This window comes from Corvus brachyrhynchos, unplaced genomic scaffold (genome assembly GCF_000691975.1).
Source record: "Corvus brachyrhynchos isolate BGI_N302 unplaced genomic scaffold, ASM69197v1 scaffold245, whole genome shotgun sequence".
NCBI lineage: Eukaryota > Metazoa > Chordata > Aves > Passeriformes > Corvidae > Corvus > Corvus brachyrhynchos.
In genome coordinates, this window is record NW_008238988.1 from 2,987,563 (window position 1) to 3,002,541 (window position 14,979).

General features: G+C 48.8%; 1 protein-coding gene across 3 annotated transcripts in view; it reads right to left on the reverse strand.

Annotated features, from left to right (window-relative positions):
* The window catches only part of DAAM1 (dishevelled associated activator of morphogenesis 1), a 74,288-nt gene that overhangs the window by 43,592 nt on the left and 15,717 nt on the right, over positions 1-14,979 (reverse strand). For all 3 annotated transcript variants that reach the window (XM_008637289.2, XM_017738889.1, XM_017738887.1), the window contains one exon: positions 9,090-9,313. In XM_008637289.2, the coding sequence (XP_008635511.1) occupies positions 9,090-9,272 (183 nt within the window). In that variant the 5' untranslated portion in view covers positions 9,273-9,313. Of the gene's footprint in view, positions 1-9,089; positions 9,314-14,979 lie in introns of those variants that run through there.

Below are 14,979 nucleotides of genomic sequence, written 5' to 3' on the forward strand. Positions count from 1 at the left end.
CCACAGGTCCCTCAGGCCATCAAACATTCTGCAAGAAGCAGGTTGGGAGTAGAGATTAAATAATGGACAACTCCCTATAGAGGGGTCTGCAACCCCAAAATATCCTTAGAGGTTGTAGAAAAAAAAGATGAAAAGCCTTTAAGTCCAACGCACCTTTCTGCCTGATAAACTGTGTAAGAGTAGTACATGGAGGACACTGGGGGCCACCCATTGCCATAACTGAAAAAATGATTATTTAAAATCTGCTGGTTTGTGCTGGGTTTGTATGTACATACATATGTATGTTTACAGAGAGATAGAAAAGCTTGTTTTGGGCAGGACCATAAAGATCAGCTAGTTTCAACCCATTCACCATGAGCACGGATGTCACCCACTAGACCAGGCTGCTCCAAGCCCCATCCAACCTGGCTTTGAACACTTCCAGGGATGGGGCAGCCACAGCTTCTCTCTCTCTGGGTTTACATATACACACCTGTGTGCATATATATATATATATGTGTGTGTGTGTGTGTGTATATATATATATATACACACATGTACAGGAAGACATCACTGGATCAATAAATGACCAACATAATAAAGAGCAGATTAATTTACTCCTCATGGATGGATTCAGAGAGTTTAGAAACTTCTGTAAGCGAGGCTACAGCATGTAAAGATGAGATCTCTTGCATCATCAAACGAAGCATGAGAGATCCAAGACTGTTCCAAAAATGTTTTTAAAAATAGAAGGAAAAAGCGAAGTGTAAACTTTTTGGCAACATTTGGCATTAAGGGGTTCAGCATGGGAATTAAAAAGTCAATAAATAATGGCCTGTTGAAGCCTGCACCGCCTTCCTTTCTCAGGGGTCATATCGCTTTTTCACTCTCTTCCAGGCATTCTTCTCCAAGTTCATCAATTTGATTTATCCCAGAACACTGTGGTGTCAGGGGAAATGGCAATCAGCATTTTTCCCCCCATTCCTCATCTCATGTTTTTCCGCTGCCGGCCGGCACTGCCTGTGCAGCCAGAGCAGCAGCTGCCCCTGCCACTGCCGGCCCTGCTGCCTTCAGCAAACCCCTGCCTCAGAACACACCTTACTCAGCTCATTATTTTCTTTTTAAGCTGTTTTCTTGGAAAAAAAGAGACATATTAATCCTTATTTGTGGCTATTACACCCCCCCGCCTCCACACGCACCCTGAGCCGCGGGAGGAGCTCCTCTAGCTGCAGCTTTATTTAGGCAACTACAATTCTCAGTGTATGCAGATTTATCTCAGGGGTTTTTTTAAAAAGTCCTTTGTTTTTATTATCACTAATAAAAATGCCTCCTCCCCAGCACACTTCTTTTCAGCTACAGTACCCTGGGAGCTTAAAAACAACGCGTCAGACAAGCCAACCCCCTCTAATATTATCACTGTGTATTTTTAATTTCTCCATGACGACTTGCAGCTGCAATTACAGAACATGAACAAAAATCAACTATTCATATTTCTTAATGAATAAGCATAATAGATAAAAGATTATTATTCATTTTTCCTTTATCATGTAATGAATTTCCTGAATAAAGGAAATTGCTCACAGCAAGGGAATGAGTAGCAGCAACAAGGAATAACACTTCAAAGCGCTTATGCCTAGTTAACTTCCTCCCACAATGAATTTTTCGTCCTGGACTCAAAAAGACCCCAATCCACCCTGCTCAGTTATTGACCTGAACACACTGGACAAACATAAATAAAATATATATTCCTTCCTTCTTCTGCAGGAAAGATTATGGCCATCAACAGCTGATTTAGCCCTTCAATAAACTCCAGCTGCAGCTGATTCATGTTCCCATCAGTTCAAACATCTAACTGAGGCAGACAGCATGTAATGCTTTAATATTTTAATTCAATTAATTATTTTAATAGGCTGAAGGTTTCAGAGCTGCTCATATTTCAGTACCAGTGTATTTTAAGAGAGGTATGCACTTAATTTCTCCTTCTTTTTTATTTTCATATCTATATATATCTATAACCTTACATACACTTTTTTTTTAATGTTATTTATTGAGCTCGGCCTCCTGTGACCTTTTCACCGACCTCATCTGGAAAACCTTTCTCCCATTTTAATTAACCCAGGATCCTTTTCCAGCCTGAGTTATTGATCTACACCGCTTCACCCTGCAGAGCACTCTCAGATCTAGAAGCCCTGCAGGTGCATCACCAGCGCACTTTTTCCACACAATTGTACACACACCCTGAAAAAGCCACCAAAACATGTATCAGCCTATTATCTGCTACTGTGACAGCTCAAATGGATTCAATCCAATCAACCAGAGCTGGGGATGGCTGTCCTTTGGTGGGTGCACCTCCTACCATAATAAAGCATAGAGCTGGCAAATAAGTCAGGCTTCAGATGTGGACCTCTCAGCTCTTTACAGAACCAAAGCAGCAGCAGCTCCCTTTTCAGTCAGATTTTACACTGCTTCTGCTGCTGGCATCCCAGGGAGCTGCTCAAGCTGGAAATCAAGCCAACAGGTCAAGTGTGGCTTCAGATGTCCCCTGCTGGGCAGGGATGCTCAGGTAGGAACACTGTGGGTGGTTGGTCTGGGGCTAAACCGTGCCAAGGTTTCCCCAGAAAATGCTCTGGGAAGGGTTTCAAAAAGGGGCTGGATGGAATTAGAGGCTACAAAGCCCCACACCAACTTGTACCTGAAAGTTTCCCAAGAGGTACCACTCTGGTTGTGGGACCTAAAGAATGCAGCCACGGTAAGCAGAAGCCAGCTATAGCCTGATGCTGATGGAGCAACAGAGGATGGAAATGGACTCCTGGGTGGGACAAGTCCTCATCCCCCACAGGCCTGGCTTTAGTCACACCTGGCATCCTAAAAGCATTTCTAAGAACTTGACTCAGGTGCAAAGCAGAGTCACCCCAAGAGGAGCTTACTTCTGACCAAGGATGGGTGAGACTTAGAGCAACCTGATCTGGTGGAAGGTGTCCCTGTCCATGGCAGGGGGGCTGGAATGAGATGATCTTTAACATCCCTTCCAACCCAAACCATTCTGGGATTTCTGGGATTTCAGGGTCTGACACCCAGCAAGATGTCATGTGCAAGCAGGCATCAGACTGGATTATAGATGTTGGGTGTGGTTAGGAAAGGGAAGCTGATCCTTGTAAATAAAGGTATTGATTTGAACACTGGAGTTCATGGGAATTAGGATCACTGGGCACTCAGGCAGGATCCTCCTGGCAGGGCTGTGAAAGCCTTGGCTGCCAAAAGCTGACCTTGGTGACGTTCCCACTCTGAGGAACACCCAGACTCTGCCAACAAGAGATACTACAGCAGTACGGAGCTTCCATTTGTATCTGCAAATGGATACAAGGCAGGACAGGAATGCTTCCAGCTGAGGATGGTGATAAAGTACAACTCATCTGCTGCTCAGTCCTGCTCACAACTCCAGCAACACCACCCAACCACTGAGCAGTCAGGAAGAACACTCCCCATCCAAAGAGACTGGTACCCTCCATGGTGACCTGTGCCAGAAACACTCAGAGCAAGTGCAAGCCAAAAACCTAAATGCCCCAGTTAAGGTCACCCATGCGTTGCTGAATGAGCTGCCCAGGCATCTCCCAGGGATGTGGCCTCCTCTTTTACGAAGTGCAAAGTGGAAAGCATTTAGCAGGTAGACCATATGATTTTTCCACTTCACCTGTACTTCTCCTGGAAACAAAGGGGTTCCTTATGTGCTCTCTGCCTTCAGCTGAGATTCACATTGTGCTGTAACATGGCTCCTTTGTAAAATCAGGGGTTGGGAGCAGCCTGTTTTTTGGGCAAGCCCCCACGCTGGTTTGTAGCAGTAACAGATACTGCAATTACAGGACTGTTTCAGCTGAAATACAGCGTTCCTCAGTGGATTGGTTCATTCAGGTCCAGGGAACACACGTAGGCAGAAAACCCTTATTTCCTGACTGAGTAGGTGTGTGACTTCTCTATCAGATGCTTACTTATCAAAAGGTACATTTTAGAGATTATCTGGGAGGGTGTTAACAACACGAGGTGATGAAAACAAGCGCCGTGAGCGCTGGGCTGGGATGAGAGCCTGGCAGGTCCAGATTGTTCAATCTGAAAAACTGAACCTGGGCAGCCTAGTAAGTGTCTGTATGGCACATGGATCCCTGCAGAGGGAATTTAAAAGCAGGTATTACCAATCATTTGGTTTTCCTTCTTAAAAGTGATTCATAAGCCAAGAGAGATCAGTTTTGGGAGACAGCAGTGGGATAGGGCCAGGAGTTCCACGCTGAGCATCTGGCTCTGGCTTGACTCTGCAGAAAGGGGTGGCTTTCCCAGGACACAAGGGCTGCTGCAATTGTAATTTTTTCCAGATACCAACCACATGCATTTCTTTGCAGATATAGGGGAAATGGCTTTGGTCACCATTCAGTGGTTCTCAAAATCCTGAAGTCCTTAATGCTGGAAGGACCAGGCAGCAAAATACGACAGCTGACCTGCAAGCATGAAATGCAAAGCTTGGCTTTGCAGCTGATCCCTCAGCTGCTACTTAAAAGCCGTGTTGTTTTGCAAAGCCCAAAACCTCATACTTTCTCCTTATTGGATTAGAAACCAGGGGGAAAAGCACATTACTGAAGTTCCTAAGTACAACTGGATATTGCTAGCAGTGAGTTCCCAACCCGGAGCTGTTACTGAAACATAACAGCGCTCATGCTGATCACGCCACCATTTCTCCTCACGTTTATATACTCCCTGTTCAAGCAGTACATAAAATAGCCATCATCCCAGCATGCCAAGAGGAAGGGAAGGCACAGTTCCAAGGGACAGTTATGCATGAGGCATCCTACCCCAGCACTGCACATCATGAGCCACAGACCCACTGACCACCATGAAGCATTTCAAAGGCAACAGAATTAATGTCTGTGACAGGGGATACTATCTCCTAACTATCTCCTGACAGCATCCAGAGAGCAGCTTGGATGAAATGCATTAGTTGCCCCAAGTACAGCAAAAACAAATGCTGTGATAAATCTTATAAGCTGCCAGAGACCTTTTTATTGTTCCTCAGACTCACAAGTTTCCACTACTTCATAAAGCAGCAGGGACGGGATACAGCCGCCTTCCATGTGAGGGGAAGACTCAGGCAACATCCATGAGCAAAGGCCTGCACCCAATCCTGAGTCCGGGGGGCTGGGGACACTGCACAGCCACTCACCTCCCCAAATCCCAAAAAACTTGTCAGCTGCTGGAATCTGGGCAGAGGGACCCAGAGAAGGTTACCTGCTCTGGTTTCATGGGCTAAAAACGGGCTGCTGCACATCACAGGCGGGACGCAGGGCTGGATGGAGGTTGCTCTAATTTCTTCTGCATCACTAAGTCAGAAGTGAAAAGGCTGAGAAGCCCCATCAGGAGCAGTAAATGGAATTTCCTCAAAGCCTGGGGAAGACAAGCGTTGAGGAATGTCTGGGGCAGCATCTCCTCTGAACCCATCCCTCCACCAGCAGGGATGCAGGCTGGGAGCAGGGTGTGGGATCAGGGAGAGGCAGCATCTTGTGCTCCAGGGGCAAGCAAAGCCCCACCAGACTCAGCAGCTCCTCTGAGCATCTAAGCTATCTGAGGAGTCACTGGAGCATCACTCTCATTCTGCAGGGATGGAGATGCCACTGTGACCCACCCCACTGAGAAGAGAGACAGCCAGGAGTCCTGGGTCATGCTGGGGCTCCTCCTACCCTCTCCAAACCAAGCCATCCCAGCCCCCTGCCCAGTGCACGTCCTGCCAGGATGATGCACACCACCACACACAGAGCGTTTCATTACAAACCTCACAGTGACAAGGAGTGTTAAGCAGATATAAAGGACATCAGTCATTTACCCATCTGGTGGAAAGTCTAGTTGCTGGCGGAAAATAGAGAGGATTGTTATGGCAAGATCTACCATATGGCACCATTATGTGGAGCTTTGCAAGTGCTTTCTCTGAGCATGCAAGCAAGATTTCAGCCTTTGAAGAAATGCTGCATTGTTAGCCTGGATACGCAGGAGCCTCTTGAAAGAAGCTGTGGCAGATGGCACAGCTTTGTTCTCTTGGTTCGCAGGCAGTTCGTGCAACCCCAGATTTCCTCCTCGCTGGGGCACAGTGATCAGTGATCCTCCTGATGTGTCCTACGGGAGGACTGATGGCTCCTGAAACTCCTTAAATCCGATAGATGCTGGCTGGCAGGTACCACACCTCTGCACGAGCCTCAAGAAGCAAACACCGCCGACCCAAGCTGGCCGGACATAGCGGTGTTGATGCACGGAAAGCTGCACAAAATCATAAAGCATTGTCCCAGCCAAAGGAGCTGCAAATCAGTAAATCTTGCTGAAATACTCTGCTTTTGTTTGTGCCTCTCTGCCAGCACCTGCTCCTCCCTGGGTGGCTGAGCCTGGCCGGAGCCCCGGCAGGACCGCGGACAAAGAAAAGCCTTTCAGACAGGGCCGGTGCCCGCTTGAGCGACATCCCAACAATGCTCCAACAAAACCCATTCAGACCAGGCTGGGGGAGAGGGAGAGAAAGGGAAAAGGCTCCTCTGGGAGGAAGCAGTGATCAGTCATTGACCACAGCAACAACATCTGCATCTGCCCTAAGCCAGGGAAAAGCCCCTGCCTGCTGCATATGGCTGGCTGGGACAGGGAGCATCATCCCTGCACAGTCTGGGATGAAGATCAGGCATTTCTTATTGCTGAAATAAAAAAAATTTTAAAAATCCCATTTCCCTGTTTTTTCTAATACAACTAAGTGAAAAACAGAATAAACCCCTAACTATTTATCTATTCTATTTACCTATCCTAATTAAAATCCAAAGTGTCCATCTAACACAAAACAGGCTAAAAAAACAGACACCGAGAGAGAAGCCCAAGCCTTTAGCTGACCTTGGAGTCACAGCTGCTCCATGTCCCTCTGCATCTCAGGCCCTCATTCTCTGCTGCTGGCACGGGACAATCACCAATTTCTCATGCTACGGATGTTTCCTGTCTCAGATCAACAGGCACATTAAAAACACACGAAGCTCAGGGAATATTTTGCAGGATGGCTCCAAAGAGAAAGGGACTTTGCCCTTCGATGGGAGCAGCAGGCTGGGATCTGTGGAGCATGGATCCCACTCTGTGGTTTGTGTCCGTGGGAGGACTGTCCATCCCAGTGACCAAGCCAACTGCTGCAATGTCCCCAAAGATATCCCCCATCCCAGGCCTGAAATCCTCCATCCCTCCCACTCTGAGACCCTAGTGGGAACAAGCAGGGCAGAAAAGTCACGATCAGGCTGCAAGAGAAGAGCTGGCAAAGGACCAACTCCAGCTGGCAAAGCCTCCAGATCCCCTCCAACCCCTTTAACCTCCGTCAACCCAATGGGCTGAGACAGCCAAAGACTTTGGGGGGAGCCTTAGTCCCACAGAGCAGGCACAAGCCATCCCAGCGCGGATGGCCGAGCACGATGGCATCGGGCTCCCGCAGGCGTAAAGATCAGCCCAGCACCTCTGAGTGCCTTCTCTGTCTCTCTTCCAAATGTTACACAGTGGGTTTGTACAGGAACAGTGGGATACTTTCCAAACCATTTAACTAATGCTGAAATTTAATACCCGACACCAACAGGTTACCGAGAGCAAGAAGGAGCCGTTGTAAGGATGGGGGGAATTTGCAACTTTGCTCCCCTGAATGGCAATCTGCCTTCTTGCGCCCACAGGGCAGAGCTTGGCTTCCCCTTGCCTCCCAACCAGTGCTGGCTTGGGTTGAGATCTGCCTGATGGGTTTTTTGGGGAGCCAGGGGGTTGCAGCTGCTTGCAAAGCAGCACGGTGGGCACCCGCTGTCCCCCTCCCTGCATGACTTCAGTCCCCAGGGAGCCAGTGTGGCTCCTGCTGCCAGCATGCCCTGGAGCAGCAGCTGCCTCCGGGCCTTTTTTCTCACCCTTGGCTGGGGAAAAATAACTAAAAATCTCAACAGCATGCAGAAGGACTGAAGAGCAGGACAGCCACACCAGGTGTGCCTCAGGCTGGACTGGCTCCTGCCTCTTTGCACACAGAAGTTCCCTCGGGCACTGCCACTGCATGAAGCATCTGGATGAGTTTGGAGGAAATGTTTTGAAAATCCTGGGCTGAGGTGAGGTGCACAGATTTGGTGGGGGCTCCAGTACCTGAGCCTCCAGAAATACCTCCTTCAGCCCAACAAGCCTTTGGCTGGGGCATGGAGAAAGTGATCCATGGGAAAGAATTTCCCCAGGAAAACCTGATTTGGCCAAGTTATCAGTGGAGAATAAATTGGGACAGACACAGCCACTTCACCTGAACATACCCAATGTGACCCATGGCGTTTTGCAGGACTGCTGCAAGAAGAGTCCTGCTGCATGGACATTTCATCCCCACCGTGCTGTGTTGGTGTCCTGGTCTGCCACATCCTGCCCATGGAGAAGGCTGTCTGGGCAAAACCAGCTTTTATAATACAACCTGGAGCTTTCCTCCACCAAGAAGCCCGGCTCAACAGGTCCATGCTGCCTGGCATCTAATGGGATGTGCTATACCTTGAGGTGTGACTGACCAGTGTCACAATTTACAGCTCTCCCTGTGCATCCCAGCACTGTAGGAAAACCTCATTTCACTGCTGAATGATCTCTAAGTAAAACACCATCCAAAATACCACAACAAAATGTTTTTGCTTAGAGGAAATTAAAGCTTTCTTGGCTGTCAATTTTTTTCTTAATCCATGTTTCTCCAAGTTCTGGAACCAAAGGATAAAGAAAAAAGATCCTGACTTTCCAAATCTCAATGTAGCCCACACCTGATGCTTTCTGTGAAACTGAGTGCCCAGCAAGTAAAGTCACTTTGCACTTACGGGGGACATCCTGCTTTACCAGCTTGGACCCAACCCCCTGCTGTAAGAAATTAAGAGTTCCTAATCAGAGAGACCACCCCAAACTGGCAGGACTTCAGGGAGGAGCACAGCTCAGGGTTCAGCAACAGCAGCCTCCATTCATGCCTAAGTATGCCTGAAAACTCAAAACCAAGGCTGGAGAGACTGCAAAGAGGGCCTTGGGGGGAAAGAGGGAGAAACCTCAAAACTAAACTTGAAATGAAGAAGTATCCTACTTACCACCAGCTCGGTGAACATGGCATCCAGCTCCTCCACTGGCGGCATGGGCAGCGAGGGCTCCATGGTCTGCAGGGCGAAGCTGCTGTCATTGCGCAGCCGGTACGTGATCTCGGGGTGGTCGCTGCTGCGGAAGCAGCAGAAGATGAAGGAGATCCCCCGGCCGCTCCTCTTCCTCGGGGCCATGGCCACAATCCTCTGCGTGCCTCCCTCCTGGGCACTAGATCCTGCAGGGAAGAGAAGAGTGGAGGCTCGAGCAGCCGCCCCGCAGCGCTGCGCTCCCGTCCCGCGGTGGGAGGAGGAATCGAGCCACCCACGCGCTCGGCACGGAGGGGAAGAGCAGAGACGGTTTTCATGCCAAATATTTCTGCTCAGATTTGACGTTTACAGTCCTGGCAACCTTGACGACCACGCAAATTAAAAAGATGCATTTGCTTTGCCTCATGGCAGCGGCAGGGGTCACACCACTGTCCCCGTGGGATGAGGAGTCCTGGGCCTCACCACTGTTGCCAATCCCAGCAAATCTGCACCAACCTCCCCATGCCATGGAAGCCAGGCCAGCCCCCCTCATACCCACACCTCATACCCCCTCATGCCAGGGGTATGGAAAATTCAGGAGACTGCTGCCAGAACAGCTGGATATGCTTGGGGCCACCAGGTCCCCGCCATGGGTAACTCAATCCTTGAAGACCTCATGTGTCTCAGGACATCCCGAGCTACAGACAGCAGCAGAGCTGAAAAAATATCCTGCACGCTTCCCCCAACTCTTAAATGTATTCCTAAACATCCACCAGCAACCCCTGGCAGGGCGGCTCTTTTTCATGGAAAGTTTTGCTTGGCTTTAATTAGATAAACCTTACTTGTAGCTCCAGTAAATATTTACAAGACGCGATTTCAGCTGATAAAAATCACACGGTGCCGGTAGCTCAGATTTTCCTAAGCAGTGCTGACGTTGGGCATTGCTCACACCGGCGGCTGCTTAGGTTTTGTTGATTTCTGAAACTCTTGGTTGGGAGCAAAGCTCAGGGCAGGAACCACATGCCCTGCCTGACTAATAACTGCAAGGACCAGGCAGGAACCACATGCCCTGCCTGACTAACAACTGCAAGGACCAGGCAAATGCTGCCCCAAAATTGGGACTCTCAAGTCAGCGACACAAGAGGAGGGTCACCTATGAGGAATGAAGAGTGTGGAGAAACACTCTAATGAGAAAAATCAACCAGCAAAGCAGGGAATTTTTGAAAGCCTAAACATTTGTCTTACAAAGTTACACACCCACATATTTTATCTCTGTGAAACAAGACACTGAGATGTTAAGAGACGGCAAAAACAGCCAAGGTTGAAATATGGATGACTCAGATTTATTAACAAAGCTATGAAGAGACTCGGGGAAAAAAGGTCAGCATTTGGAGAGGAGTGTCTGATCTCCCCAGAGCCTGCCATTCCCTCCAACTATGGATTTATACAGCAGAATAAACAGCTGCTGTGCCCTGCGGAGAGCCAGGGCTGGGGTCAGACCTGAGGTCCGACCCTGTACCACCACGGCATGGCAAACACTGCCCTCTGAAAACAGGGACCTTGCAGAAAATTCAGGCTCTACCCACAGTTCTTTAGCAGAGAACCTGACCCTTGAAATGATCCCGACTGCACGTTTTTAGCACATGGTGTAATCATCTGCTGAGCCACGAATGATGGGAAACAGCTATTGGATCTTCACGCAGGATAATCCCAGGCTGTGCAATTGCTCTGTGCCCAGCCTGAAGAGTCCCCCCTTCCTGAAGGGCCCCAAATCTCATTTCACATTTTTACATCTCGGATATAGAAATATGCAGCCACTGGAGGAATTTCAGCTGCCATGAAAGCTCTCTCATCATGGCTCCCCGGCAGCCAGCACCGCAGCAAATCCATTAGCAGCCTGCTGGCATCCCCTCGGTGTCAGCAGCATTTGGGGACCTGCTGAGGAGTTTCTCTCCTGAAGAAGGGAGGGAAACAAAAAGCCAAAGGCACAAAGATCTTGGCCTACTCCAACATGGAAGAAAACACTGCAGGTTTGGGTTTTAAAGAGCCACAAGGAGCAGGGTGCAAAGGGAGATGCTGGTGGCCGCCCAGCGCTTTGTGCCTGGCACAGGAGCTCTGTCCCAACCCACTTATCCTCGGCCGTGCAAAGTTTGGTCACTTGGGTCATCCCAAGTCCATGGGTACAACCACACCATTCCCAGAACAGGGCCCAATCCTGCTCCTGCAGCTGGTCTGGAGCAAACAGACCCATTCTCCTCTTCCACAAGGCATTTTCCATCCCCTTTTCAACACCACGTCAACCTCGTCCTTGAAACCTGCTGCTACGTACAAGCTCTGACTTGGGCTTACCAAAACGTGTGGAAAGCTTTTATCAGAACAACACCTGCTCTTCAGAGATACGCACTCCTGACAATGTTTTATGAGGAGTCTGAATGACAGACCAAAAGGCAAGGTTTTCTTTTGGGGTTTAAAGCAGACAGCCATGCAGCAACCAAGACAAGGTACTTCTGAGCAGCTTCCAGCTCTGGAGCTATTGAGGTTCCTCATTCATCTATAAACAATTTAAAAAACCAAACCACCCTATAATGTAGACTGAGTGGGCTGTAGGTTATTAGCAACCAAGGCTAAAAAAAGGTTAGGGAGAGAATATGCTAGCTACCAGGCAAATAGCATTAAACCTTCAGAAGGCTGATGAATATTCATTGACATGATGGATCAAAATCAAAACACAGCTCCCCGGCAAGTTGTCGTGAGCTGCAGACAGCTCAGCTTGCATCGTCAGAACAAAGTCCAGCTACACAGCCTCCTCCTCCCCTGCAAATCCTGCAGAAATTGGTTATTCAAGAAGAAAAAACAGGAGCCCCTGGCAATCTGGAGGCTTGTGTTAAGGAGAACAGAAGGGACAAGTTCTAAGCTGCATCGTATGTTAAGTGTCCTGCTCCCACCTCCTGCTTGTACCTTTGACCGCTAATTAGATCAATAAATTTAAGTCAGATTGTGATCTAATGGTGCCTTCTGGCCTCTGCTATCGAGCAGGACAGAATAAATTAAGCTTAATTGCCCCTGTATGTACAGAGCCAGGGAAGATAGGTTGGGAAGGGTCACTGAGGGAACTTGTAGCCAAGCCCAAATCTCCAGGCAGGACTGATGGGGCTGAATCACTCCCAAACAACTCTGTTTTCACAGAAACAAGGGTGGAAACGTGTGTGTGATGGGCTCAAACTGCAAACCTGGACTGAAGAGAAGAAGGAGAAGGAGCTTAGCCCACGTGTGCAACCAGGATGGATGGAGGAGGCCACGGGCTCAGTGATACAAAGACATGCAAGTTTAGTTCTCCCCAGCCCTAAAAAGAAAAGCATCAAGCCTACATCGCCCTGAGCAGTGCTTAAATGAAATCAGTCATTAAGGAGAAAATTGGACCCTGGTGTCGCTTCCGCCTTTGCTTTAAGGAAAGGAGAGCAGCAATTATCACTTGCATATTCAACAGCTTCCTCAGCAAGCTAAATTAAACTGCATGGAGCAACGAGCTGCCAAAGCCTGTCTGTGACCGATGCCCCAACCAGCTGGTTTGGAGCCAGCACCGGTATTGCAGCATTGCGGTCTGCAGCCTAAAAATACCCAACAAGGGCACAAACACATGCAAAGGAGCGCGCACGCTCCCCTTCACACCCGCCTCCTCCAAACCCACCCAGGAGCCAGGAGCTAAATCCTCAAATATGAATATTAGCTTGTTGTTTTCCTGGCTCTCCTCCCAAAGTGAGGATGCAAGATCCTGAGTGAGCTCTTCCTCTGAATGTGGAGCTTTATTCCAGCGCATTGCACAAGCAGGGAGTGTTTTTGATGCAAATGTAACAGCGCTCACTGACTGTCTCTGCCATGTCCTGACCAATTTCAGCATCTTGGGCCATGTCAAGCTTTGCCTGCCCTTACTCTGCAAGAGCTTCAGCACAGCCTGGGATGCTCCCAAACAATGGAAATATTCCAACTTTCATCCATCACTGCAAAGTGACCTCCTTGGCTGGTGGGGAAGCACTCAGCCTCAGCAAGGACTTTAGGAAGACACCATCGCTGTCACGAGTGTTAGAGCCAGGACCCCTTTTTACAGCACTTAGCAGGAATTTGGCATTCCACACACTGGACCCTGTACTTGTCCCACCCCACCACTGAGCAATGCTCGTTCTCCCTCGGGACTTCTTGCCATGAGTGCAACACCCAGCAGAGGGGGCACAGCGCAAGATACCTTGCACCATTTTTTAAAATTAACAATTTTTAAATGACTTTTCTTGCCATTATAAGTCACATCCAGACCTCCACAGCAATACAAACTGGATGCTCCCATAGCATTTTTCAGATCAGTTCTACGTTTGTAGCATCCCCCGAGAAGCATCAAAGCCTTTCCCAGGCACGTTTTGATTTTTCACTTTACAAAGCCAAGACAGTCAGCACCCTCCTTGCTTCCACTCACTAACCCAACCTCTTCTTGGGCTTGGTCCTGATTGTGAGCCCTTCAAAGTGTGTTCATGGTGCTCTGCCCATCTAGGAGGCAGCAGCACATCCCTCTCACGAGAGAGAAGTGCTGCTGCGTTTCGTATTTGCACCAAAGCTGGTGCAAGGAAACACTTTTTACTGAGAGGGGTCTAAGCATTCTTCAGTTTTAAAAATAAAAGGTTTGACACTGAGCCCTTGCATGGATGAAATGCTCAGATATAGGATGGCATTCCCCTGAGCAGGAATTCCCTCCAACACAGAAGCTTAAAGGATATGAGCCCATCACCAGCATCTCCACAGTGCTGAGCATGGTGCTGGTACCCCAGCACAGCTGCTCCTGTTTAAAGGAGAATGACTTTTTGGTCACAAACTCCCATGCTGGTTTCCAAAGCCCCCTTTCTCCAGCGTAAAGCTGTTTGAGGCACAGGCTGTACAGGGGAGCAATGTCTGTGTTTGGTGGAAATCAGTGCATATCGTCAGGAGGGGGCAAAAAGCCCAAAACATTCAGCTAAAAGGCTTTGAACTATTGATTGCCTTTTCTCCATCCATCTACACTCAAAACAGCAGCCCAAAAGGGGATGGGAACAGGACCCTTTCCATGATGCAGCTGCCAGGAGGAGCCTGACTCATCACTAGAGCATCACAAGAGCCGTGATTCTCTGTGTAAGCAAATCTCAAAGACTTGGGTTTCATGGATTTATAAATACACCCGCCAAATCCTGATTTACCCCCGATCCTCCTTCCTCTTCCCAGAAATCCTGTTAAACTCTATGAACCCAACAAAGAGTGTTTTGTGTCTCCATACCTTGCCTGGGCTACCTGAAGGCCACCAGCACACTGCCCCTGATGCCATGAGGAGCTGGCTGCAGCCACAAGCTCTCTGCTCACTCCAGCAAAGCCCCATCTGCCAGCATCGTCAAAAACCCAGTGCTTGCCTAAAATGTGTCACCTCCTCTCTATTCTTTCCTTTTATTGTGGCATTTGTCACATCCTGAAGCATACAGCTGGGCCTGCTGTCTGGCAAGAAAACATTTTGTTCTGCTCAAGGGCAGATGAGCTTCGGGGGCTTGATGGCCACATCCAGGGTGCAGCAAGAAAAATTAGACCAGTTTATTCACAGAGAGTGAGGGAAAGACATAGTTTCACGAATTTGTAACATGCCAGAAAAGCCCTTCTTTTCCACCTTAAACTTACACCTATCAAAAGCAGAAAAAGTGTTGGGAGGGGCTTTGTTGTATGTGTCTGCATGGGGCTCCCACCTGCAGGTGTTGATGCTATTCAGGGAAAAGAGCAACAACCTCCATCGTGCTGTGAGAGTACCACAGCCTGGCTTGCCTGTCACCTCTCCAGCACACGAGTGAGGTCCCTGCCAAGGGAAGCACACACA